A 24,572-nucleotide genomic window follows, 5' to 3' on the forward strand; every position below is an offset into this window, starting at 1 on the left:
GGCTGGGATGGAGGCGGGCGGAGTCTGTATCCAGGGCCTTCCCAGCGCGCTCTGCGCGCGTGCGGAAGTGGAGCCCGGCTGCGGGCCACGTGTCTGACGATCATGGCTCGGGAGAAGTCGCTGGAGCCGGAGGCGGCGCCGGAGCCCGAAGTGGCGCCGGAGCGATCGTACCAAGAGCTGCTTGGGAACCTGAACCCGATCGCGCGGCCGCTGGCCTCCCGCAAGCTCACCCGCAAGCTCTACAAGTGCATCAAGAAAGGTGGGGCCGGGCCCGGGCCCGGGCAGGCCCTGGGGGGAGCCGGGCGCTGGAGGGAACCACCGCGGGAACGAGACAAAGTCCAGTGCACAGGCCTGGGGAGCGGGGCCGGAGGGGGAGCCCTGCTGAGCCCGTGCTGAATCTGATGGCCTCTTATTTCGCTTTCAGCGGCGAAACACAAGCAGATTCGGCGGGGAGTAAAGGAAGTTCAGAAATTCATCAACAAGGGTGAGAAAGGGTAAGAACCTAGCTACAGCCACCCCCCCAAAGCTGGGCACTGAGCTGCTGCAGCATCTGACGACAAGACAGGCGCTGTCCGGGTCCGAAGGACCAGAACCGTGGGTACTCCGCTCTGGCAGCACAGGCCTGTAGCATCATCCTGTGTAGGCTGTGTCCCATGGCCGGCTACGCTTTGCTGGGACACCAACAGTGCTCGCCCTGGCCCTGGCCCCGGCCCCGGCCCACTTTGTGACCAATCACCACCTCCTCAGCACTTCTTGACTTTCACGTTCCGGTTCCCATCTCCCTTTCTATAGCTACTGATAGGTCGTCTCTCTCTCTGCTGTTTCAGGATCATAGTCCTTGCTGGAGACACGCTGCCCATTGAAGTTTATTGCCACATCCCTGTCATGTGTGAAGACAGGTCCCTCCCCTACGCTTACATCCCCTCCAAGTCGGTAAGGTCGGGGGGCTCTCAGGGGTTGGGGGAATCTCCCCTTCGTGGGCACCAAGAGGGCATGAAACATTCTAGCAGGATAACAAGCTGTGGCTTAGGTGGTGCCTCCTTCCTCCCCCCCCTTTCTCTTTTTGGTGCTAAGAAGCTCTTGCCCAGGGCATAAAGCCCAGGTCTTTGCTGCTCCTCCCCCATTCCCAAAGTCAGACTGAACACACGGGTGTTGCTTGGCCTCCTTCACAACTCCCTAAAATCGCCCATTTGAGCTAAGGGATCCCTAGCAGTAACACTCTATGGGCTAAAAGAAAAGGAGTACTTGTGGCACCTTAGAGACTAACAAATTTATTAGAGCATAAGCTTTCGTGACCTATAGCTCACTTCATCTCAAAACCTGTTCTAATAAATTTGTTAGTTTCTAAGGTGCCACAAGTACTCCTTTTCTTTTTGCGAATACAGACTAACACGGGCTGCTACTCTGAACTCTATGGGCTGTTTGTCATCCTGCTTCAAGAGTGGGGCTGAAGGCGGGACACTGCCTACCACTGAAGCTGTTATTTTGCCAGAGATAACACAGCCATGCAAATGCTTTGAGCTGCCTGGGGTAATACTGTGAAGTGTGTTCTAGTCAAAGAGCTTTCACCTTTGTTCCTAAAGCATCCAGTTTTCCCCGCTGCAGCCAGGAAATGTCAATGTTCTGTTCTCATCTGGCAGGTCCTTTAAATTGTCCAAATAGCAAAATAAAAAACCCCCCAAGGGGAGCCCTGAACAATCTTCTCTAAAGGGGTGTCTCCAGCTGGGCATTCTTAGGGCTTTAATCTGCCTCCGACCTGGCAAGACATTGTCCCTGCTGACTTTGCGCCATCCTTGCAGAGTACTGCTGGGCCCCATCAGGCTAGGTGCTAGATGTTCCTGGATCAGCAAGGACAGGCTATGGGAGGAGTTGGGGAAGATAAGAAGTCCCTCTAACACAGCCGTTCCCAAATGGGGTCGTGCCCTGAGCAGATGGGGCCAGGCAATCCCTTCTGTGCAACGGATGCTGTCCTGCTCTACACAGCGTGACCTCTCCTCTGGTGTGTGCAAGGTCACGGCGGGTGGATAATGCCATTATGCTCTATGAAATGGCATTCTCAGCACAGCATGACCTCACATGCCGCACAGCTACAAGGTCACGCTGTGTGGAGGATGCTGTTCTGTGCTTCAGAATTAGGTACTCGGTACCCTCTGGGGTCCCAGAAGGAAATAATTCCAATGGGGTTGTCACACAAAAAGTTTGGGACCCCTTGCTCTAATCTGGGGGGGGCGGGAGGGTGAGAGACTGCTCAGTTGTGGGAAGGTTGCTTTACAATTTGGTTCAGTCACCTGGGGGTGGGAGTGACTGTAGGGTCAGGGGAGTCATACTCTCCCCTGTGGGGTGGAGTGCAGGGGTCTGCTCTCCTCCAGAAGAGTGGTAGGGTTCCCCTCCCCCCAGTGGGTGGAAGTCACCAGCAGCTTTCCTGGGCATCTCTGATACCCTCTTCCTCTTGTTCAGGATCTGGGAGCAGCTGGAGGCTCAAAGCGCCCAACCTGTGTGATAATGATCAAGCCACATGAGGAGTACCAGGAAGCATATAAGGAGTGTTGGGAGGAGGTTGTGTCTCTTCCTGTCCCCCTGTGAAGGACATGGGGAGTACCTGCTCTGGAGCTTCTGGACGGCTGGGCCTACAGTGCCCCAGCAACATTTGGTGGCCTCCGAGGACTTTACAAAATGAAACGTGAGCTGGTCCTGCAGCTACTTGCTGGGCGCTCAGTGTGCAGGAGAGGGGGCTGCATGGACCCTGGGCTTTTTACCTTTAACCAAAAAAAAAACCTGTTCTGTAATTATTAAGTAGCGCTGCTGAGGATAGGGCAGATGGTGACAGACCTTCCCCTTGAAGGGAGTGGGACAGCAGGCTTACTGGACAGGCTAGCATTCCTGTGGAGGAAGAGTCCAAGCCATGAGCAGCAAGTCAGACCTGTTCTGTGGTGGATGAAATAAATGTATTTGTATACCTGTTTGCTGTGGGTGTTAGTAAAGCAGCTAGGCCAGTGTCGGTGGCACCCTGGCTTTAAGGCTACATCAGAGCACGAGGCTGATGCTCCAGCACCAGCAGGGCTGGGCCTGAAGGCTGGATAATGGGGGAAGAACAGGGATGACTGTGTAGAAGTGACATTGATAGCACAGAAACCACTTTCTTTCTGGCCCACCAGCATTTGCCCTGGAATAAATAGAGCCCATTCTGGGTGCAGAAGGGGCTAGAGAGGGTTGGTGTCTCTTTCAGTTCAGTCCAGCCCAGCCACAGCTAGGTGGGAACCATTGTGTTTGGGGCCTGTGTTAGGAGGCAAAGTGGAGCCTGGGATAAATGAACAAAAGACTACAGTGAAATTGGCTAAATGAATGCAAGGCAGCACCCATGCCTAGCTACTGCAACATGCGCTTCCCAACCATGACACATGGCTGACTGATGGCCTCTCTCTGCATCAAAAATAGCCTCCTGCGTGCTTCCTTGCGGGATCATGGTGGGGAGAGGAATTTGGACTCATCTCTCAAGCCCTTGGGGGCCGCTGCTTATGACCAGTCCCCACAACCTTGGCTATGCCCAGCCTGCTGAGGGGGGTGGAGAGGTATTGAAGTCTCGGACACATTTCTTCTCCCCCCTTACCACTGGTGGAGAGATGGCTCCAGCATGTGGGGTGTCTGACAGACAGTGAGGTTGGAGTCTCAGAGCTGCAGTCAGCCGCGCATGATGTGATTGTGCAGCATTGTGACACATATTGATTCTATCCTAGTTGGTGCAAAAAAAAAAACCCCTCCACCCTTTCCTGCCATCGCCCTGGTGTGCCCCACTACGGTGCTGGCTGGGTCTGGGGGCAGACTGGAATGACAACAATTTATGAACTACCCCAGCCTCTGATTCAGTTGGGTACAAAGAGCAACCGAACCCAGTGGAGAGGTACTGACCAACTACTGGGCACCTTGTACCAGGGAGCAGCACTCTCTGCACTCTGAGAAACTGATTGCTTTGCTCTTAGCAGCAGGTACTGGCAGCTATCCTGGATGTACAGGCTGGACCCCCACCACTACTGGACTCCAGCCTTCACCGCCAGGTATGGGTGACTGGAGATAGGGCTGCAGAGCTACTGCTGTCCTCATGCTCACACTGCAGATTCAACACCAGGCCCTCAGCCCAGTCTCTGCTGGCCAGGCCAGCCTTGCCCCAAGAACAGCCCCAGCGCCCTGAGCTCTAGACTAAATCTGCCAGGTATAGCCATGCCCCACTTCTGTACACTCTGCAGCCTTTGATACTGCCTCTGGGGCAGAACCAAAGGCGCCCAAGCCAGGTGCACTCAGGCTGCAGCTACACAAGGCAGTAGAACATTTCTCATTTCTGTACATAGCTCAGTGCAGCTGCAGCGCTCAGATGAACGAAAACCTCAGTCGAGATGCAGCTAGGTCAACAGAAGAATTGTTCCATTAACCTAATTCCTGCTGCTTGGGGAGGTAAATTAGGCACAGAAAAACCCGCCATTGCTGTAGAAAGTGCCTATATTATGGCACCACAGCGGCACAGCCCTTGATACTACTGCCCTGTTGATGAGCAGATGGTAAGTACCAGCAGGAAAGTCACCGTGAGCTGGAAGACCCAGTGAGAGGTAGTATTACAATGGCAGCTACAGTGCCTGGGCACCTGCAAGTAACACCTCTGTAGCCCTAAGCATGCATGGAAATGCTGTGTGCCTGGAAGCAGGAAAGCCACTGGAGCCTAAGGAAACAATTGCTCTGCACTCAGCAGTGGCAGACCCAGAAGCCCCAGCTGTACATACTGCATCCCATGCAGATGGTGGGGCAGGCAGGAAAGGGGTGCATAAATAATGAAAATGTTTGAGGATCAGTGTGTCCCTAGAAAACATGTTACTTGGGAAAGAGCTGTTCAAGCTAAGAACACAGCGAAGGGAAAACAGAGGGATTTGTCACAAAACTAATTTTAAGTTAGTCCTGTGAATAAACACTCAGAGACTAGATTGTCGCGCTTGTAACAGAAAGTGAGTCTGTGAACGATTACTAAGTATGATGGCTTTGACATGCCAAGCAGCAGAACGTACACAAAAGATGCTGAAAGAAAGGCACAGAGCATGTGACTGAATACCATAGTGAAATCAGCAAGACAAAAGGTCACAAATTAAAATTGGGCAGGGACAGAAAAAAGGAAGCAGAAAACAACATCAGTGATTTGGAAACCAGCATGAGTAAAAGAAATAGCCAGGATTCTGGCACTTGGTCAATGATTTAAAGCCCATTCGGACTTCAGCTTCAGTGCTGCAACATTTTGCCTCAGCTGAAGAGGTGCTTCAAAAGGAGGGCTGGGTGTGTCAGGGGACTGGCTGGTTGCCCGTCATTTATGCATCCAGGGGTGTGGCAGTTGCAGAGCGGCTGCCTACACACACAGAGCCACTGGGTCTGGCATATGTCACTACTTTCTCAACTTTGAAGTTGTAGCTTCAAAGGAAAAACTGATCACAAAACACTGATTGCAATACACATAAAGAGACTTGAAAAGCATCACCTAGGATACTGAACCCTGAGAGGGCACCCAATCACGCTTCAAATCTGTAAAGGGCTGTTTTAAACAGGACAGGGATCAGTTGTTCTCCCTGTCCACTGAAGGTAGGACCACAAGAAATGGTTTAATCTGCAGCAAGGGAGATTTAAGTTAGATATTAGGAAAAACTTCCTAACTAGGCTTCCAGAGGAGGTTGTGGAATCCCCGGCATTGGAGGGTTTTAAAACCAGGTTGGACAAACACCTGCCAGGAATGGTCCAGATTTACTTGGTCCTGTCTCAATGCAGGGGGCTAGACTTGATAGCCTCAAAGTCCCTTCCAGCCCCACATTTCTCTGATTCTTTGGAATACTCAGTTAGCAGCTATAGGACAAACAAAGGACGACTAAGGAGTCTGGGAAAGTGAGGCAAAGCCTGCCCCAGTTAAACACAAAGATTGGAGAAAGAGTGGCAAGATGGGCACTGGCCAATCAAAGCAGCAGCGACCAAAGAGGAGTCACCTTAGACTCAGTGAGCACAGTCAAAGCAAAGTCTTACCCCGGAACTGTAAGTATCTGCCATGATACCCAACAACGTGGCCACGACAAACGAAGTGAGAGCAGACGCAAGATGGAAACAAGCCACAAATTGACCATGAGGTGGACCAGCCTTACAGACCAGGGCTTGCCCAAAGAGAGGTTGCAGATGGGGAAGACTGCTGAAATGCCCTCGGGGACAGAGTGAGACATATTAAGTTGTGTTAAAGCAACCTGAAGGTGGTTACATCAGTACTGTATTCGTTATAGTTTAAAGATAACAGTGTTTTAGTTCAGTAAAGAGATCTAAAAGAGGGACCACATGCTATAGAATAAATTCTCCAGGACAGCTAGCCATGCCACATTCCTGTACACTTTATCCAGTCTTTGGTTTCCCCGTGATCCCTCCGGCTGGGGAAGAACCAAAGGGGCCTAGGACAAGGCAGTCACAGTAGAACGTTTGTTACCTGGTTCTGTTTAGAATAAAGGGTTTATCTCAACACTGATCTGCTTGTCATAAAGCTGCTACCCCACCCCCAGACTTAGTGTCCTGGAGCCCCCATGTGCCCCCTCCTATTCTGTCTCCTTACACCCCCTCTACATGCCCCCCACCTTACCCCTTCCATTTTTCAGATCTAACAGCAACTCTTCCCCCTCACTTCTGTGCCCTATTTCATAGGCTGATGCAGGGGAGGTGGGAGAACAGTCCCCACATCAGAAAGCAGGCCCCCTCTTACAGTGGGGTTCATGTCATCTTTGGCCCCAAGCTGTTAAGGACCCAGCCCTCCTGTCTCAGAGAGCAAGGGGGAAAGACTAACAGACTTTATTTTCTGGAATTTATAAAATGGTTCCAGGCAGCTCCCGCTTTAATATTTACAATGCAAAAAATATCAGTAAATGCACAAGGGACTGTACAGCATGGCCACTCCCGTAGCCATGCTTGAGGCCAGGAGGGGTTCTGCCTATTACTGAGCAGAAAGACAGCTGCCTGGCAGGCCAGACCGACAGGATGGGAGCACAGAGTGAGCAGGGCAGCGTAAGCCAGATCACTAGGAGAGCTCACACTAAGGCCTCCCAGAGCTCCCCGCAGCAAGCACGTCACGCTGCTGCTCTGTCCATTTCAGCTCCCTTTCTCAGACAACGGTCAGGCTCAGGTCCATTGCTCTGGACCTTGCCCTGGCTCAGCAGAAGGAAGGGACCCCAATGGGGCTGCAGTGGACAGAGCTGCTCTCAGACCCTCAGCCTAAGAGGCAGCCCATGTCCTGCTGTGGGCAGCACCATCACCTCTCGCACTGCGAGGGTGGGACAGGCCACCTAAGGGGAAGAGCAGTGACCTGTTGCCACAGCCCTTCCAACCACATCAGCGTCAGAAGATGATGCGCTTCCCATCAGCCGGGTTCTGCTCCATGGGGCAGTAGGGACACTTCAGCCTGAGGAGAGGTCCAGAGACAAAGGCATCAGGTGGGAAGGCCGGGGAACACAGAGAAAATGGTAGAGCTCTGGGGCACTGCAGAAGTCTACCCCTCCCGTCACAGCCCAGTCCCCAAAGCTCAGTCTAAGGGAGGCCTGGCATCCCCCAGGGGCACGGGGTTGGCCATGGGCAGGCAGCAGCACTGCTTGTGCACCCTACTTCCCAGCACCAGAGATAACGAGCCCTGCTTATCAGCATCCATGGCACCCAGCCCCTTCAGGCTCACTGCTACCCAGCTGCAGGAGAGCAGGGGGCTCGGGATGGTGATCTGGCCCAGACTAGCACAAGGCCAGCCAGGAACCCTGGTGGTACAGGGCACAGGCCAAGGGATCTTCAGATCACTCACACTCCCATGGTACCAGGCTGCGGGACAGGGTCTGCAGGCGGAGGTGGGTCACGGTCCACGGAGTGAGTGTGTCAAGAAACCAAACTTACTTCCCCCCATTGATGAGCTTGTTGAGCGCATCCCGGGAGATGACATGCCCGCAGATGAGTTTGATAGGTGGATTGGAGTCAGTTGTCTGCTGGCGAAGGATGGGGCAGGCAAACACTGAGTGGTACCAGCACTTCATCCCCAGCTCAATTTCAATCTGCCAAGAGAGCACAGAGAGGTCAGCCCCACTGCCCCATCCCACCCCGCCGCCCCACGAGATGGCACTTACAGGCAGCTCATCCTTGTGGCTCCAAACACCCATGCACTGTCTCTGCTCAATCACGGCCTTGATGTTCATCAGCACGGGCAGCGCCACACATCCGGACGCGAAGCTGCATGAGAGGGAGAGGCCTTAGAACTTGGTGGTACTGCTAAGGGGGGCCCCGCAGGCCCTGGCCTGGGGCTTACCTGACACTGAGAGGGGATTCCACTGAGAGTCCCAGCAAGGCACAGGCGTCGCGGGTGAAGGTCTCGCAGATCTCTGTCCAGTGCCGGGCATCCAGCAGGTGGCAGTATGGGGAGTTCTCAATGCCCAGAGGCAGGTACACCAGGCTGCCCATCATGACCTGGATCTCTGAACAAAACAACACCCTGGCTGGCCTCAAGAAGCAACATGGCCACAGCCCCCCACCCTGTCCTGCCAATGCCTCCAGTCCGGAGCTAGTGATGGGCCCCCTGTAGCCTGGGAACGGGACAGTTCCGTGCCCCACTCGGGAGGCCAGTGGCAGGGCCCCACCTGGCACAGTCTCACCTCGCTGGTGCAGGCGGGCAAAGGGCTGGAAGTGGCGAGCGTAGCTCAGGGCCTCCAGCTGCTTGTCAGGGCCGCCAGCCAGGAGCCGGATGAAGTGGAGACGATGCAGCTTGAATTCCAGGGAACTGTTCAGCTCCAGCAGATGCTGCCTGTTTGAGATTGCCCAGCTGGATAGGAAAGAACAGGGGGCAGCTAAGTCCTGACTGTCCGGGGAAGGTGGGCCAGGACAGCCAGGAAGTTCTCACTGATGCCCAACCTGACAAGACGAGGGTGGGGTTGTTCCCATTCCTGGAGACTGTTCTGTGTGAAATGCCCCTGGCCGGGCTGGCCTAGAGGGCTCCTTTCCCTCCAGTGTCTGTAATTCCAGGGACTACCCAGGTACCACCAGAGTCAGCTGGAGTAAAAAAAGGAACGTAAGTGGCTCCTGGGCAAGAGGGTAGGTGTCAGGCCCTGCAGATGGCGCTGCCCCAGGAGGGCTGGTCAGGGTGTTAAGGAGCATTGTGCTTGTAGGTCTCATTCTGACTGGAATGCAAGGTGTTAGGAGCATGCTCCAGCAGGCATGGTGAGTGCGATCATCACATGTTAGCTGGGGTGCACCGCGCTCCCCCTTGACCAGCCAAAGTACCCCATACGCCAACCCAGACTCGGTGCATGAGTCAAGCAGAAGGGGAGGGGCCACTTTCAGTAAGGATGGGGAGGCTGTGGGCAAGGAGGAGCACTGGGATGCTCAGCGCTCCCAGATGATTGGTTCTTACTCCAGAGCTGGACGCAGGTCCTGCTTGTGCAGCGCTTCCAGGATCCGGTTCAGCTCCAAGAACGGCTGCTTGAAGTCCAAGTCCACATTCAGGGTGGACTCCTGTGGAGAATGAGAGCCAGTGGTCACATCCCATCAGTCTCTTGGGGAGGGCGGCATACAGCATCGGAATGGAGGGGTGGTGCCAGGAGAGGCTCCCCAGCCAGAGATTGGAGAGGTTTCCTACCCTGCATGATGGAGAGAAGCCCTCCTCCTTGGAGCACAGAACACATGCAGGGGAGCAGCAGACTTGGCAGCCACAATTCGATCCCTGCAGAGCTGGGGAGGCCTCATACCAATGGGTCTGGGTCGGCTAAAGGTGCTGGCCTGGAGCGAACCTTGCCAGTGGCGAATGCTAAGTAAGGCCCTCTCACCAGAGAGCAGGCCCACAGCATGCTGGTGCCCCCTGCCCCGGGGAGGCCACAACCCTCCCTCACACAATGCTGCTGTGTGGCAAGCTAGCACCAGTGTCGTGACGGGCAGCCCTGGTACCTGGGACAGCTCCTCTGCCACGCTCAGCATGCCCTGCTGGTACAAGTGTTCCACAATTGCCATCTGCAGAATCTGCTGCTGCTTCTCCCGCGACTCCCACACCGAATCCGAGACCACGCTGCAGAGCTCGGCGTCGAAGTTCTGAGAAATGAATGAGAGGAGTCAGTGGTGCCCCTGAGAATGAGGGAATCCCCCCCCCATCTATCACCTTCCGGCCTGATCACATGCTCACAAACAAACCCCTTGCAGCTTCCTGCAAAGCCACCCTACAACAGCACCCTCCCACCCAAACCACTACAGCCCCTGCACTGAGCTGCATTCAATTGGCTGACTGGGTCACAGCCTCAGAGCCACAACATCTCATTTCTGGTTGGGTGGTGGCACATTAGTAGGAGGTCGTGACACTCTGTACCTCAAAGCAGCACCCGGGACCCCCCATATACACCCCATCATATAATTATGATCCATTTCATACAAAGTATGTCATGTAAGGAATCATATGAAAGGTCATGATCTGCAGAAACCCATTGTTCTGTCCAAATATGTATGCCGTTATTGTGCATGAAGTTGTGAGATTTTGTTATATGGTTTTTACTGAAATATGTTGCTAGTTCTCTAGTGACAACAAAGGAGGTGATCCCCACCCAGGAGGGTGTTAAGTGCCCATTAAACAGCAAAGGAGTTGTAAACAAGGGATTTACAATGCAGTAAGAGGGCTGCACAAGCATCACACAATGGGGGATTGCTCAACTCTGTGACTCGGCAAAGCCCACCTGGGCTAATGTTTTCCAGGTACATGGACTGAGGATATAAAATAGGATATACATAGCATTGACTCACGCTTTGGCCTTTCTCCTCCCCCACCTACGCTGGAAGCAACAAGAACACTGGGAAGACAAAGACTTGAACTAAGGAGACTGCTCCCTGGCTGAAGGAGGAAGCCTATGTATTAAGAACTATAACCTACTTGCAACATCCAGTGGGGTGAGAAAAACTGCTTGATCCAAATACTGCCTAATGTAATAAGGTTTAAGATTTAGACTGCACACTTATCTTTTATTTCCTTTGGTAACTATCTCTGAACTTTTGTGGCTACCACTTCTAATCACTTAAAATCTCTCTGTAGTTAATAAATCTGTTTTATATTTTACCTAAAACAGGGTGTTTCAATTGAAGTGCTTCGTAAATCTCAGCTCAGTTTACAAAGGCTAGTGACTGTCCTCTCCACATCAAGAGAGGGGCAGATTGGGTAATAAACGTACACTGGTCAGGCTTCTGATCAGGGCAAGACTGAACAGCTTTGGGGTGCAAGGCGGGGGCTTGGAAGATTTGCTGGTGCCTTTCTCCATGTGATTCATGAGTGGTTCAGGAAGCATTCATGCAATTTAGCTAGGCGTGGTGTCCACATGCTGTTAGGGTACTGAGTAATAACAGCGCCTGGAGGGGTTTGCTGCTTTTCACTAGCAAAGCATTGTGAGAGACAGCACAGTTTGGAGAGCTAAGGGGGCACAGCAGTACACCATTTCCAAGTTGTACCCTGGGGACTCCTTCACAGAGGTGAAATGTGAGCTCCTTAAGGCCAAGAACATGTCAGCACAGGATCCTGACTGCAGCACATATAACAGGCATGAACCCACAGGAGCAGGAGACACTCAGGACGACAGAAAGCCCAACACCATGAGAACTGGCTCCCACCATGATGCCACTGGGCACCAGCAGATGAGGGAGACCTTGGGGGATATCTTCTCCCCATGCCAGCCTGCAGAGGGCCAAAGAACCAATGGGAGCGAAAGCCATCACTAAGGCAGGGATTCCCATCTGGGCCCCCAGGTCCAACCCCTGGATTCTAGACAAAAGGGGGTACTCACCCTATCGATGGCTTTGCCCACCCTGGAGACACTGCTATGAATATCTTTATGGTCCGAGGCCAGTTTCTGCACCGTGTCCTTGATCTTTCGACAGCACTGGGCCATCATCAGGGAGAGTGTGGCAGAGAGCGGTGCCCCCTGCAGGGCTGCAGCAGAAAGGGTCTTCAGACCTAGCTGCGGGGACTAGCCAGGAGCCTATTCCAGGAAGTGCAAGTCCCTTACTGCCAAGGCTTTGCACCAGAAAAGCAGCAACTTTGAGCTACATCTGCCAAACACTGCACCATGCACCAGAACTCCCCCTCCCCCGCCAGAACAATAAGCCACTCTGCTAGGCTTCACTGTGACTTCTGTTTAACTAAGCCACCTCTAATCCACCGTGAAGTTTGGGCAACTGCTTCCCGCTGAAGGACTGGGGTCAGGAGCAGCCTGAGCGTCCGGGGGCCACATAGCGAAGAACTGATTGGGAGCAGCTGGAAATGGCTGGTGCAGCCGAAGACTTTGACCAGTGCTGGTCTAGAGCAACAGCCTCAGATACTCAGTATCACCCTCTGCAGACAGATGCCTCACAAACTCATGCCCTGACAGAAAGCTCTGCCAGGATTTCACCCCCCAAGAGCCAGTGTGTCCCCGCACTGGCCTACAGCCACCCCAGCCAAAAGCGGGGCTGAGCCACAGCGCTGTCTGCTCAGCAGATGGAAGTGGAGGTCAGTCTCCATCCATAGATCTGAGGTCAGTGACCACCCTGCCTGGACCCGGTGCTCTGCCCGAGGACCATGCTACAGTTTGGGAACAGGCCCGGCTGCAGGAGGAGCACAGTGCTGCGTCACTACCTCACGCTGGTGGGTTGTGTGGTACCTGTGCTGCTGAGCTCCTGGCGCAGTTGGCTCACGTAACAGAGCAGCTCCTCCAGGCTCTGCTCACAGTGCTGCCCATAGCTCAGGAACTTGTGCAGCACTTTGTCCAGCTCTCGCTCCACACAGGCGCACAGCTCCATCATCCGACGGACCCTACAGAGAGAAGCACAACACACAGGCGCACAGCTCCATCATCCGACAGACCCTACAGGGAGAAGCCCAACACACAAGCACACAGCTCCATCTTCCAACGGACCCCACCAGGGGGAGTGCAGGGCGCAGGCATGCGGCTCCATCATCCGACGGACCCTACAGGGAGAAGCCCGACACACAGGCGCACAGCTCCATCATCCGGCAGACCCTACAGGGAGAAGCCCGACACACAGGCGCACAGCTCCATCATCCGACAGACCCTACAGGAAGAAGCCCGACACACAGGCACACAGCTCCATCATCTGACAGACCCTACAGGGGGAGAAGCCGACACACAGGCGCATAGCTCCATCATCCGACAGACCCTACAGGGAGAAGCCCAACACACAGGCGCACAGCTCCATCATCCGACAGACCCTACAGGGGGAGCGCAGGGTGCAGGCGCGCGGCTCCATCATCCGACAGACCCTACAGGGAGAAGCCCGACACACAGGCACACAGCTCCATCATCCGACAGACCCTACAGGGAGAAGCCCGACACACAGGCGCACAGCTCCATCATCCAACGGACCCCACCAGGGGGAGCGCAGGGCGCAGGCGCGCGGCTCCATCATCCGACGGACCCAACAGGGAGAAACCCGACACACAGGCGCACAGCTCCATCATCCGACGGACCCTACAGGGAGAAGCCCGACACACAGGCGCACAGCTCCATCATCCAACAGACGCTACAGGGAGAAGCCTGACATACAGGCGCACAGCTCCATCATCCGACAGACCCTACAAGGAGAAGCCCGACACACAGGCGCACAGCTCCATCATCCGACAGACCCTACAGGGAGAAGCCCGACACACAGCCGCACAGCTCCATCATCTGACAGACCCTACAGGGAGAAGCCCGACACACAGGCGCACAGCTCCATCATCCGACAGACCCTACAAGGAGAAGCCCGACACACAGGCACACAGCTCCATCATCTGACAGACCCTACAAGGAGAAGCCCGACACACAGGCGCACAGCTCCATCATCCGACGGACCCCACCAGGGGGAGCACAGGGCGCAGGCGCGCGGCTCCATCATCCGACGGACCCTACAAGGAGAAGCCCGACACACAGGCGCACAGTTCCATCATCCGACAGACCCTACAGGGAGAAGCCCGACACACAGGCGCACAGCTCCATCATCCGACGGACCCTACAGGGAGAAGCCCGACACACAGGCGCACAGCTCCATCATCCGACAGACCCTACAGGGAGAAGCCCGACACACAGGCGCACAGCTCCATCATCCGACAGACCCTACAGGGAGAAGCCCGACACACAGGCGCACAGCTCCATCATCCGACAGACCCTACAAGGAGAAGCCCGACACACAGGCGCACAGCTCCATCATCCGACAGACCCTACAGGGAGAAGCCCGACACACAGGCGCACAGCTCCATCATCCGACAGACCCTACAAGGAGAAGCCCGACACACAGGCGCACAGCTCCATCATCCGACAGACCCTACAAGGAGAAGCCCGACACACAGGCGCACAGTTCCATCATCCGACAGACCCTACAGGGAGAAGCCCGACACACAGGCGCACAGCTCCATCATCCGACAGACCCTACAGGGAGAAGCCCGACACACAGACGCACAGCTCCATCATCCGACAGACCCTACAGGGAGAAGCCCGACACACAGGCGCACAGCTCCATCATCCGACAGACCCTACAGGGAGAAGCCCGACACACAGGCGCACAGCTCCATCATCCGACAGACCCTACAGGGAGAAGCCCAACACACAAGCACACAGCTCCATCTTCCAACGGACCCCACCAGGGGGAGTGCAGGGCGCAGGCATGCGGCTCCATCATCCGACGGACCCTACAGGGAGAATCCCGACACACAGGCGCACAGCTCCATCATCCGGCAGACCCTACAGGGAGAAGCCCGACACACAGGCGCACAGCTCCATCATCCTACAGACCCTACAGGGAGAAGCCCGACACACAAGCACACAGGTCCATCATCTGACAGACCCTACAGGGAGAAGCCCGACACACAGGCGCACAGCTCCATCATCCGACAGACCCTACAGGGAGAAGCCCGACACACAGGCGCACAGCTCCATCATCCGACGGACCCCACCAGGGGGAGCACAGGGCGCAGGCGCGCGGCTCCATCATCCGACGGACCCTACAGGGAGAAGCCCGACACACAGGCGCACAGCTCTATCATCCGACGGACCCTACAGGGAGAAGCCCGACACACAGGCGCACAGCTCCATCATCCAACAGACCCTACAGGGAGAAGCCCGACACACAGGCGCACAGCTCCATCATCCGACAGACCCTACAGGGAGAAGCCCGACACACAGGCGCACAGCTCCATCATCCGACAGACCCTACAGGGAGAAGCCCGACACACAGGCGCACAGCTCCATCATCCGACGGACCCTACAGGGAGAAGCCCGACACACAGGCGCACAGCTTCATCATCCGACGGACCCTACAGGGAGAAGCCCGACACACAGGCGCACAGCTCCATCATCCGACGGACCCTACAGGGAGAAGCCCGACAAACAGGCGCACAGCTCCATCATCCGACAGACCCTACAGGGAGAAGCCCGACACACAGGCGCACAGCTCCATCATCCGACAGACCCTACAGGGAGAAGCCCGACACACAGGCGCACAGCTCCATCATCCGACAGACCCTACAGGGAGAAGCCCGACACACAGGCGCACAGCTCCATCATCCGACAGACCCTACAAGGAGAAGCCCGACACACAGGCACACAGCTCCATCATCTGACAGACCCTACAAGGAGAAGCCCGACACACAGGCGCACAGCTCCATCATCCGACGGACCCCACCAGGGGGAGCACAGGGCGCAGGCGCGCGGCTCCATCATCCGACGGACCCTACAGGGAGAAGCCCGACACACAGGCGCACAGCTCCATCATCCGACGGACCCTACAGGGAGAAGCCCAACACACAGGCGCACAGCTCCATCATCCGACAGACCCTACAGGGAGAAGCCCGACACACAGGCGCACAGCTCCGTCATCCGACAGACCCTACAGGGAGAAGCCCGACACACAGGCGCACGGCTCCATCATCCGACGGACCCCACCAGGGGGAGCACAGGGCGCAGGCGCGCGGCTCCATCATCCGACAGACCCTACAGGGAGAAGCCCGACACACAGGCGCACAGCTCCATCATCCGACAGACCCTACAAGGAGAAGCCCGACACACAGGCGCACAGCTCCATCATCCGACAGACCCTACAAGGAGAAGCCCGACACACAGGCGCAGAGCTCCATCATCCGACAGACCCTACAGGGAGAAGCCCGACACACAGGCGCACAGCTCCATCATCCGACGGACCCTACAGGGAGAAGCCCGACACACAGGCGCACAGCTCCATCATCCGACGGACCCTACAGGGAGAAGCCCGACACACAGGCGCACAGCTCCATCATCCGACAGACCCTACAGGGAGAAGCCCGACACACAGGCGCACAGCTCCATCATCCGACAGACCCTACAGGGAGAAGCCCGACACACAGGCGCACAGCTCCATCATCCGACGGACCCTACAGGGAGAAGCCCGACACACAGGCGCACAGCTCCATCATCCGAAAGACCCTACAGGGAGAAGCCCGACACACAGGCGCACAGCTCCATCATCCGACAGACCCTACAGGGAGAAGCCCGACACACAGGCGCACAGCTCCATCATCCGACAGACCCTACAGGGAGAAGCCCGACACACAGGCGCACAGCTCCATCATCCGACAGACCCTACAGGGAGAAGCCCGACACACAGGCGCACAGCTCCATCATCCGACAGACCCTACAGGGAGAAGCCCGACACACAGGCGCACAGCTCCATCATCCGACGGACCCTACAGGGAGAAGCCCGACACACAGGCGCACAGCTCCATCATCCGACGGACCCTACAGGGAGAAGCCCGACACACAGGCGCACAGCTCCATCATCCGACAGACCCTACAGGGAGAAGCCCGACACACAGGCGCACAGCTCCATCATCCGACAGACCCTACAGGGAGAAGCCCGACACACAGGCGCACAGCTCCATCATCCGACAGACCCTACAGGGAGAAGCCCGACCCACAGGCGCACAGCTCCATCATCCGACGGCCCCTACAGGGAGAAGCCCGACCCACAGGCGCACAGCTCCATCATCCGACGGACCCTACAGGGAGAAGCCCGACCCACAGGCGCACAGCTCCATCATCCGACGGACCCTACAGGGAGAAGCCCGACACACAGGCGCACAGCTCCATCATCCGACGGACCCTACAGGGAGAAGCCCGACACACAGGCGCACAGCTCCATCATCCGACAGACCCTACAGGGAGAAGCCCGACACACAGGCGCACAGCTCCATCATCCGACAGACCCTACAGGGAGAAGCCCCACACACAGGCGCACAGCTCCATCATCCGACGCCCGACACACAGGCGCACAGCTCCATCATCCGACGGACCCTACAGGGAGAAGCCCGACCACAGGCGCACAGCTCCATCATCCGACAGACCCTACAGGGAGAAGCCCGACACACAGGCGAACAGCTCCATCATCCGACAGACCCTACAGGGAGAAGCCCGACACACAGGCGCACAGCTCCATCATCCGACAGACCCTACAGGGAGAAGCCCGACACACAGGCGCACAGCTCCATCATCCGACAGACCTACAGGAGAAGCCCGACACACAGGCGCACAGCTCCATCATCCGACGGACCCTACAGGGAGAAGCCCGACCCACAGGCGCACAGCTCCATCATCCGACGGACCCTACAGGAGAAGCCCGACACACAGGCGCACAGCTCCATCATCCGACGGACCCTACAGGGAGAAGCCCGACCCACAGGCGCACAGCTCCATCATCCGACGGACCCTACAGGGAGAAGCCCGACACACAGGCGCACAGCTCCATCATCCGACGGACCCTACAGGGAGAAGCCCGACACACAGGCGCACAGCTCCATCATCCGACAGACCCTACAGGGAGAAGCCCGACACACAGGCGCACAGCTCCATCATCCGACGGACCCTACAGGGAGAAGCCCGACCCACAGGCGCACAGCTCCATCATCCGACAGACCCTACAGGGAGAAGCCCGACACACAGGCGCACAGCTCCATCATCCGACAGACCCCACCAGGGGGAGCGCAGGGCGCAGGCGCGCGGCTCCATCATCCGACAGACCCTACAGGGAGAAGCCCGACACACAGGCACACAGCTCCATCATCTGACAGACCCTACAGGGAGAAGCCCGACACACAGGCGCACAGCTCCATCATCCGACAGACCCTACAGGGAGAAGCCCGACACAGAGGCGCACAGCTCCATCATCTGACAGACCCTACAGGGAGAAGCCCGACACACAGGCGCACAGCTCCATCATCTGACAGACCCTACAAGGAGAAGCCCGACACACAGGCGCACAGCTCCATCATCCGACGGACCCCACCAGGGGGAGCACAGGGCGCAGGCGCGCGGCTCCATCATCCGACGGACCCTACAGGGAGAAGCCCGACACACAGGCGCACAGCTCTATCATCCGACGGACCCTAGAGGGAGAAGCCCGACACACAGGCGCACAGCTCCATCATCCAACAGACCCTACAGGGAGAAGCCCGACACACAGGCGCACAGCTCCATCATCCGACAGACCCTACAGGGAGAAGCCCGACACACAGGCGCACAGCTCCATCATCCGACAGACCCTACAGGGAGAAGCCCGACACACAGGCGCACAGCTCCATCATCCGACGGACCCTACAGGGAGAAGCCCGACACACAGGCGCACAGCTTCATCATCCGACGGACCCTACAGGGAGAAGCCCGACACACAGGCGCACAGCTCCATCATCCGACGGACCCTACAGGGAGAAGCCCGACACACAGGCGCACAGCTCCATCATCCGACAGACCCTACAGGGAGAAGCCCGACACACAGGCGCACAGCTCCATCATCCGACAGACCCTACAGGGAGAAGCCCGACACACAGGCGCACAGCTCCATCATCCGACAGACCCTACAGGGAGAAGCCCGACACACAGGCGCACAGCTCCATCATCCGACAGACCCTACAAGGAGAAGCCCGACACACAGGCACACAGCTCCATCATCTGACAGACCCTACAAGGAGAAGCCCGACACACAGGCGCACAGCTCCATCATCCGACGGACCCCACCAGGGGGAGCACAGGGCGCAGGCGCGCGGCTCCATCATCCGACGGACCCTACAGGGAGAAGCCCGACACACAGGCGCACAGCTCCATCATCCGACGGACCCTACAGGGAGAAGCCCAACACACAGGCGCACAGCTCCATCATCCGACAGACCCTACAGGGAGAAGCCCGACACACAGGCGCACAGCTCCATCATCCGACAGACCCTACAGGGAGAAGCCCGACACACAGGCGCACGCTCCATCATCCGACGGACCCCACCAGGGGGAGCACAGGGCTCAGGCGCGCGGCTCCATCATCCGACAGACCCTACAGGGAGAAGCCCGACACACAGGCGCACAGCTCCATCATCCGACAGACCCTACAAGGAGAAGCCCGACACACAGGCGCACAGCTCCATCATCCGACAGACCCTACACGGAGAAGCCCGACACACAGGCGCAGAGCTCCATCATCCGACAGACCCTACAGGGAGAAGCCCGACACACAGGCGCACAGCTCCATCATCCGACGGACCCTACAGGGAGAAGCCCGACACACAGGCGCACAGCTCCATCATCCGACGGACCCTACAGGGATAAGCCCGACACACAGGCGCACAGCTCCATCATCCGACAGACCCTACGTAGGAAGCCCGACACACAGGCGCACAGCTCACATCATCCGACAGACCTACAGTTAGAAGCCCGACACACAGGCGCACACTCCATCATCCGACTGACCCTACTGGAGAAGCCCGACCACAGCCCCAGCTCCATCACCGAAACCCTACAGGTAAAGCCCGACACATGCGCACGCTCCATCATCCGACAGACCCTACAGGGAGAAGCCCGACACACAGCGCACATCTCCATCATCCGACAGACCCTACAGGAGAACCCGACACACCGGCTCACAGCTCCATCATCCTACAGACCCTACAGGGAGGAAGCCCTCACCCACAGCTCCATCTCATCAGCCGACAGACCCTACAGGGAGAAGCCCGACACAGAGCGCACAGCTCCATCATCCTACGACCCTACAGGAGAAGCCCGACACACAGGCGCACAGCTCCATCATCCGACGGACCCTACAGGGAGAAGCCCGACACACAGGCGCACAGCTCCATCATCCGACAGACCCTACAGGGAGAAGCCCGACACACAGGCGCACAGCTCCATCATCCGACAGACCCTACAGGAGAAGCCCGACACACAGGCGCACAGCTCCATCATCCGACAGACCCTACAGGGAAGCCCTACCCACAGGCGCACAGCTCCATCATCCGACGGACCCTACAGGAGAAGCCCGACCCACAGGGCGCACAGCTCCATCATCCGACGACCCTACAGGAAAGCCCGACCCACAGCGCACAGCTCCATCATCCGACGGACCCTACATGGAGAATGCCCGACACACAGGCGCACAGCTCCATCATCCTACGGACCCTACAGGGAGAAAGCCCACCACAGGCGCCCAGCTCCATCATCCGACAGACCCTACAGGAGAAGCCCGACACCCAGGCCACAGCTCCATCATCCGACAGAACCTACGGGAAAGCCACACACAGGCGCACAGCTCCATCATCCGACAGACCCTACAGGGAGAAGCCCGACACACAGGCGCACAGCTCCATCATCCGACGGACCCTACAGGGAGAAGCCCGACCCACAGGCGCACAGCTCCATCATCCGACAGACCCTACAGGGAGAAGCCCGACACACAGGCGAACAGCTCCATCATCCGACAGACCCTACAGGGAGAAGCCCGACACACAGGCGCACAGCTCCATCATCCGACAGACCCTACAGGGAGAATCCCGACACACAGGCGCACAGCTCCATCATCCGACAGACCCTACAGGGAGAAGCCCGACACACAGGCGCACAGCTCCATCATCCGACGGACCCTACAGGGAGAAGCCCGACCCACAGGCGCACAGCTCCATCATCCGACGGACCCTACAGGGAGAAGCCCGACACACAGGCGCACAGCTCCATCATCCGACGGACCCTACAGGGAGAAGCCCGACCCACAGGCGCACAGCTCCATCATCCGACGGACCCTACAGGGAGAAGCCCGACACACAGGCGCACAGCTCCATCATCCGACAGACCCTACAGGGAGAAGCCCGACACACAGGCGCACAGCTCCATCATCCGACGGACCCTACAGGGAGAAGCCCGACCCACAGGCGCACAGTTCCATCATCCGACGGACCCTACAGGGAGAAGCCCGACCCACAGGCGCACAGCTCCATCATCCGACGGACCCTACAGGGAGAAGCCCGACACACAGGCGCACAGCTCCATCATCCGACGGACCCTACAGGGAGAAGCCCGACCCACAGGCGCACCGCTCCATCATCCTCCGGACCCTACAGGGAGAAGCCCGACACACAGGCGCACAGCTCCATCATCCGACAGACCCTACAGGGAGAAGCCCGACACACAGGCGCACAGCTCCATCATCCGACAGACCCTACAGGGAGAAGCCCGACACACAGGCGCACAGCTCCATCATCCGACGGACCCTACAGGGAGAAGCCCTACACACAGGCGCACAGCTCCATCATCCGACAGACCCTACAGGGAGAAGCCCCACACACAGGCGCACAGCTCCATCATCCGACGGACCCTACAGGGAGAAGCCCGACACACAAGCGCACAGCTCCATCATCCGACGGACCCTACAGGGAGAAGCCCGACACACAGGCGCACAGCTCCATCATCCGACGGACCCTACAGGGAGAAGCCCGACACACAGGCGCACAGCTCCATCATCCGACGGACCCTACAGGGAGAAGCCCGACCCACAGGCGCACAGCTCCATCATCCGACGGACCCTACAGGGAGAAGCCCGACCCACAGGCGCACAGCTCCATCATCCGACGGACCCTACAGGGAGAAGCCCGACACACAGGCGCACAGCTCCATCATCCGACGGACCCTACAGGGAGAAGCCCGACCCACAGGCGCACAGCTCCATCATCCGACAGACCCTACAGGGAGAAGCCCGACACACAGGCGCACAGCTCCATCATCCGACAGACCCTACAGGGAGAAGCCCGACACACAGGCGCACAGCTCCATCTCCGACAGACCCTACGGGAGAAGCCCGACCACAGGCGCACAGCTCCATCATCCGACGGACCCTACAGGAGAGCCCGACACACAGGCCCAGCTCCATCATCCGACTGACCCTACAGGGAGAATGCCCGACACAAGCACAGCTCCATCCTCCGACGTACCCTACAGAGAAGCCCGACACCAAGCGCACAGCTCCATCATCCACGGACCCACAGGGAAAGCCCGACACACAGCGCCAGGCTCCATCATCCAACGTACCCTACAGGGAAAGCCCACACACAGGCGCACAGCTCCATCATCCGACGGACCCTACAGGGAGAAGCCCGACCCACAGGCGCACAGCTCCATCATCCGACGGACCCTACAGGGAGAAGCCCGACACACAGGCGCACAGCTCCATCATCCGACAGACCCTACAGGGAGAAGCCCGACCCACAGGCGCACAGCTCCATCATCCGACGGACCCTACAGGGAGAAGCCCGACCCACAGGCGCACAGCTCCATCATCCGACGGACCCTACAGGGAGAAGCCCGACCCACAGGCGCACAGCTCCATCATCCGACAGACCCTACAGGGAGAAGTCCCACACACAGGCGCACAGCTCCATCATCCAACAGACCCTACAGGGAGAAGCCCGACCCACAGGCGCACAGCTCCATCATCCGACGGACCCTACAGGGAGAAGCCCGACCCACAGGCGTACAGCTCCATCATCCGACGGACCCTACAGGGAGAAGCCCGACCCACAGGCGCACAGCTCCATCATCCGACGGACCCTACAGGGAGAAGCCCGACCACAGGCGCACAGCTCCATCATCCGACGGACCCTACAGGAGAAGCCCGACACACAGGCGCACAGCTCCATCATCCGACAGACCCTACAGGGAGAAGCCCGACACACAGGCGCACAGCTCCATCATCCGACAGACCCTACAGGGAGAAGCCCGACACACAGGCGCACAGCTCCATCATCCGACGGACCCCACCAGGGGGAGCGCAGGGCGCAGGCGCGCGGCTCCATCATCCGACGGACCCCGGGGGGGGGGGAGAAAGCGCACGGCGCAGGCGCGCGGCTCCATCAAGCGACGGAGCCCACGGGGGGAATCAAACCGCCAACAAGCGCGCGCCCCCCCCGACGATCTCCCCCCTCCGCAACGTCCCCCGTCAGCACGCGCTGCCCAGCCCAGACCGCGCCGAGCGGGGGGCTCCAGCGCCGAGCTCCGCCGGACCCGGCCCGCTCCGCTCACCCGGCGCCTGGGCGGCTTCAGCGCTTCCGGCAGCTGCCGAGTCCGGGGCCGGACTGTCCCACTGCGCGGCGGGATCCCCCTCCCCGGGAGACGCGCAGTGGTAGGTTCCTACGGCAGCCGGCGTGGGAGGGGGCGAGACTGGCCCATTCCGACGGGAGGGGCTCCCCTAGCAACCGGCAGCCCTCTGGTCTCCCGAGCTTGGTACCGCCCGTCCACAGTGCGGGCAAACCATCCTCGCCGGGCGGGGGGAAGGGAGGGCGCTGGAATGTACCATTTCCTGGGCGTTTCACCCGAGAGTCCTGGCTGTCCGGCCGCCCAAAGTGCCGTGGGGCGCAGGACCTGGGGGGGGATCAAGGGGTGGAGAGAACGGTGCCGGGGGGGTCGGTGCTGGGGGCAGGAACGGTGCTGGGGGGGTCAGGGTCACTGTTGCAGGGAGGGAACGGTGCCCGGGGGGAGGAGGGTCAGTGCTGGGGGCAGGTAATGGTGCTGGGGGGGTGGGTCAATGCTGGGGGGAGGGAACAGTGCCGGGGGGGACAGTGCTGGGGGGGTCAATGTTGGGGGCAGGGAAGGGTGCCGGGGGACAGTGCTGGGGGGGGTCAATGTTGGGGGCAGGGAAGGGTGCCGGGGGACAGTGCTGGGGGGTCAATGTTGGGGCAGGGAAGGGTGCCGGGGGACAGTGCTGGGGGTCAATGTTGGGGCAGGGAGGGGCCGGGGACAGTGCTGGGGGGAGGGTATCAAGGCCCAGACCAGTTCTGCTCCTGTGGAGGGAACAAAACCTGGTGGGTCAGCAACCTAGCAGAGAACCCATCATACCATTTGTGATCTCATGCCCTTTGTACTGGCCCCACCAACCCCAAGGGCCTGGAGTGGGTGTCCCTGCCCCCCCACCTTCCCCGGTGCTCCCTGCCTTAGGCCCACAGCATAGGTGCTGCAACTGCACTCTGGGGCTCCAGCCTCATGCCAGGCCCTGGGGAAGGGCGAGACAGTGACCAGCGTTCCCTGGGCCCAGGCGAACACAGGAGCTGGTAAGGGGCCCAGGATTCTGCAGTGGGCCCAGCCTTCAGCGCAGAGCTTTGGGCCACCAGGACAACCCAAGGAAGCACTTCTGGCTTCTCTAGGGGCATGCACAGCTTGAGCAGTGCTGCGCATACCACTGTCTGAGCACCAGCCCAGTGAAGGGGCCAGCACTGACCCTCCTGG

The 24,572-nt window shown here is 58.3% G+C and overlaps 2 protein-coding genes across 7 annotated transcripts; one reads left to right on the forward strand and one right to left on the reverse strand.

The window, feature by feature from the left end:
• The first annotated feature begins 27 nt into the window (after positions 1–27).
• Positions 28–2,959, forward strand: NHP2 (NHP2 ribonucleoprotein). The gene is made up of 4 exons (XM_038413927.2): positions 28–259; positions 425–494; positions 828–933; positions 2,458–2,959. The coding sequence occupies exons 1-4, from the start codon at positions 103–105 to the stop codon at positions 2,581–2,583; spliced, it is 459 nt and encodes a 152-aa protein (XP_038269855.1). The 5' UTR covers positions 28–102; the 3' UTR covers positions 2,584–2,959.
• Positions 2,960–6,827: 3,868 nt separating this feature from the next.
• Positions 6,828–23,633, reverse strand: RMND5B (required for meiotic nuclear division 5 homolog B). Of its 6 annotated transcripts, none has more exons than XM_043520392.1 (10): positions 23,539–23,631; positions 12,684–12,835; positions 11,829–11,974; positions 9,961–10,101; positions 9,431–9,531; positions 8,661–8,842; positions 8,333–8,498; positions 8,154–8,256; positions 7,927–8,081; positions 6,828–7,450 (listed from the first exon to the last, which is right to left on the reverse strand). In XM_043520392.1, exons 2-10 carry the CDS (start codon positions 12,823–12,825, stop codon positions 7,387–7,389), a joined length of 1,200 nt encoding a protein of 399 aa, XP_043376327.1. In that variant the 5' UTR covers positions 12,826–12,835; positions 23,539–23,631; the 3' UTR covers positions 6,828–7,386. The 6 variants fall into 6 exon arrangements, with proteins under 6 accessions (XP_043376327.1, XP_038269847.1, XP_043376328.1 ...); XM_038413919.2 differs by having other exon boundaries at positions 8,676–8,842; positions 23,373–23,573; XM_043520393.1 differs by lacking the exon at positions 23,539–23,631 and adding an exon at positions 23,373–23,504.
• Positions 23,634–24,572: the final 939 nt, after the last annotated feature.

This window comes from Dermochelys coriacea, chromosome 8, assembly GCF_009764565.3.
Source record: "Dermochelys coriacea isolate rDerCor1 chromosome 8, rDerCor1.pri.v4, whole genome shotgun sequence".
Taxonomy (NCBI): domain Eukaryota; kingdom Metazoa; phylum Chordata; order Testudines; family Dermochelyidae; genus Dermochelys; species Dermochelys coriacea.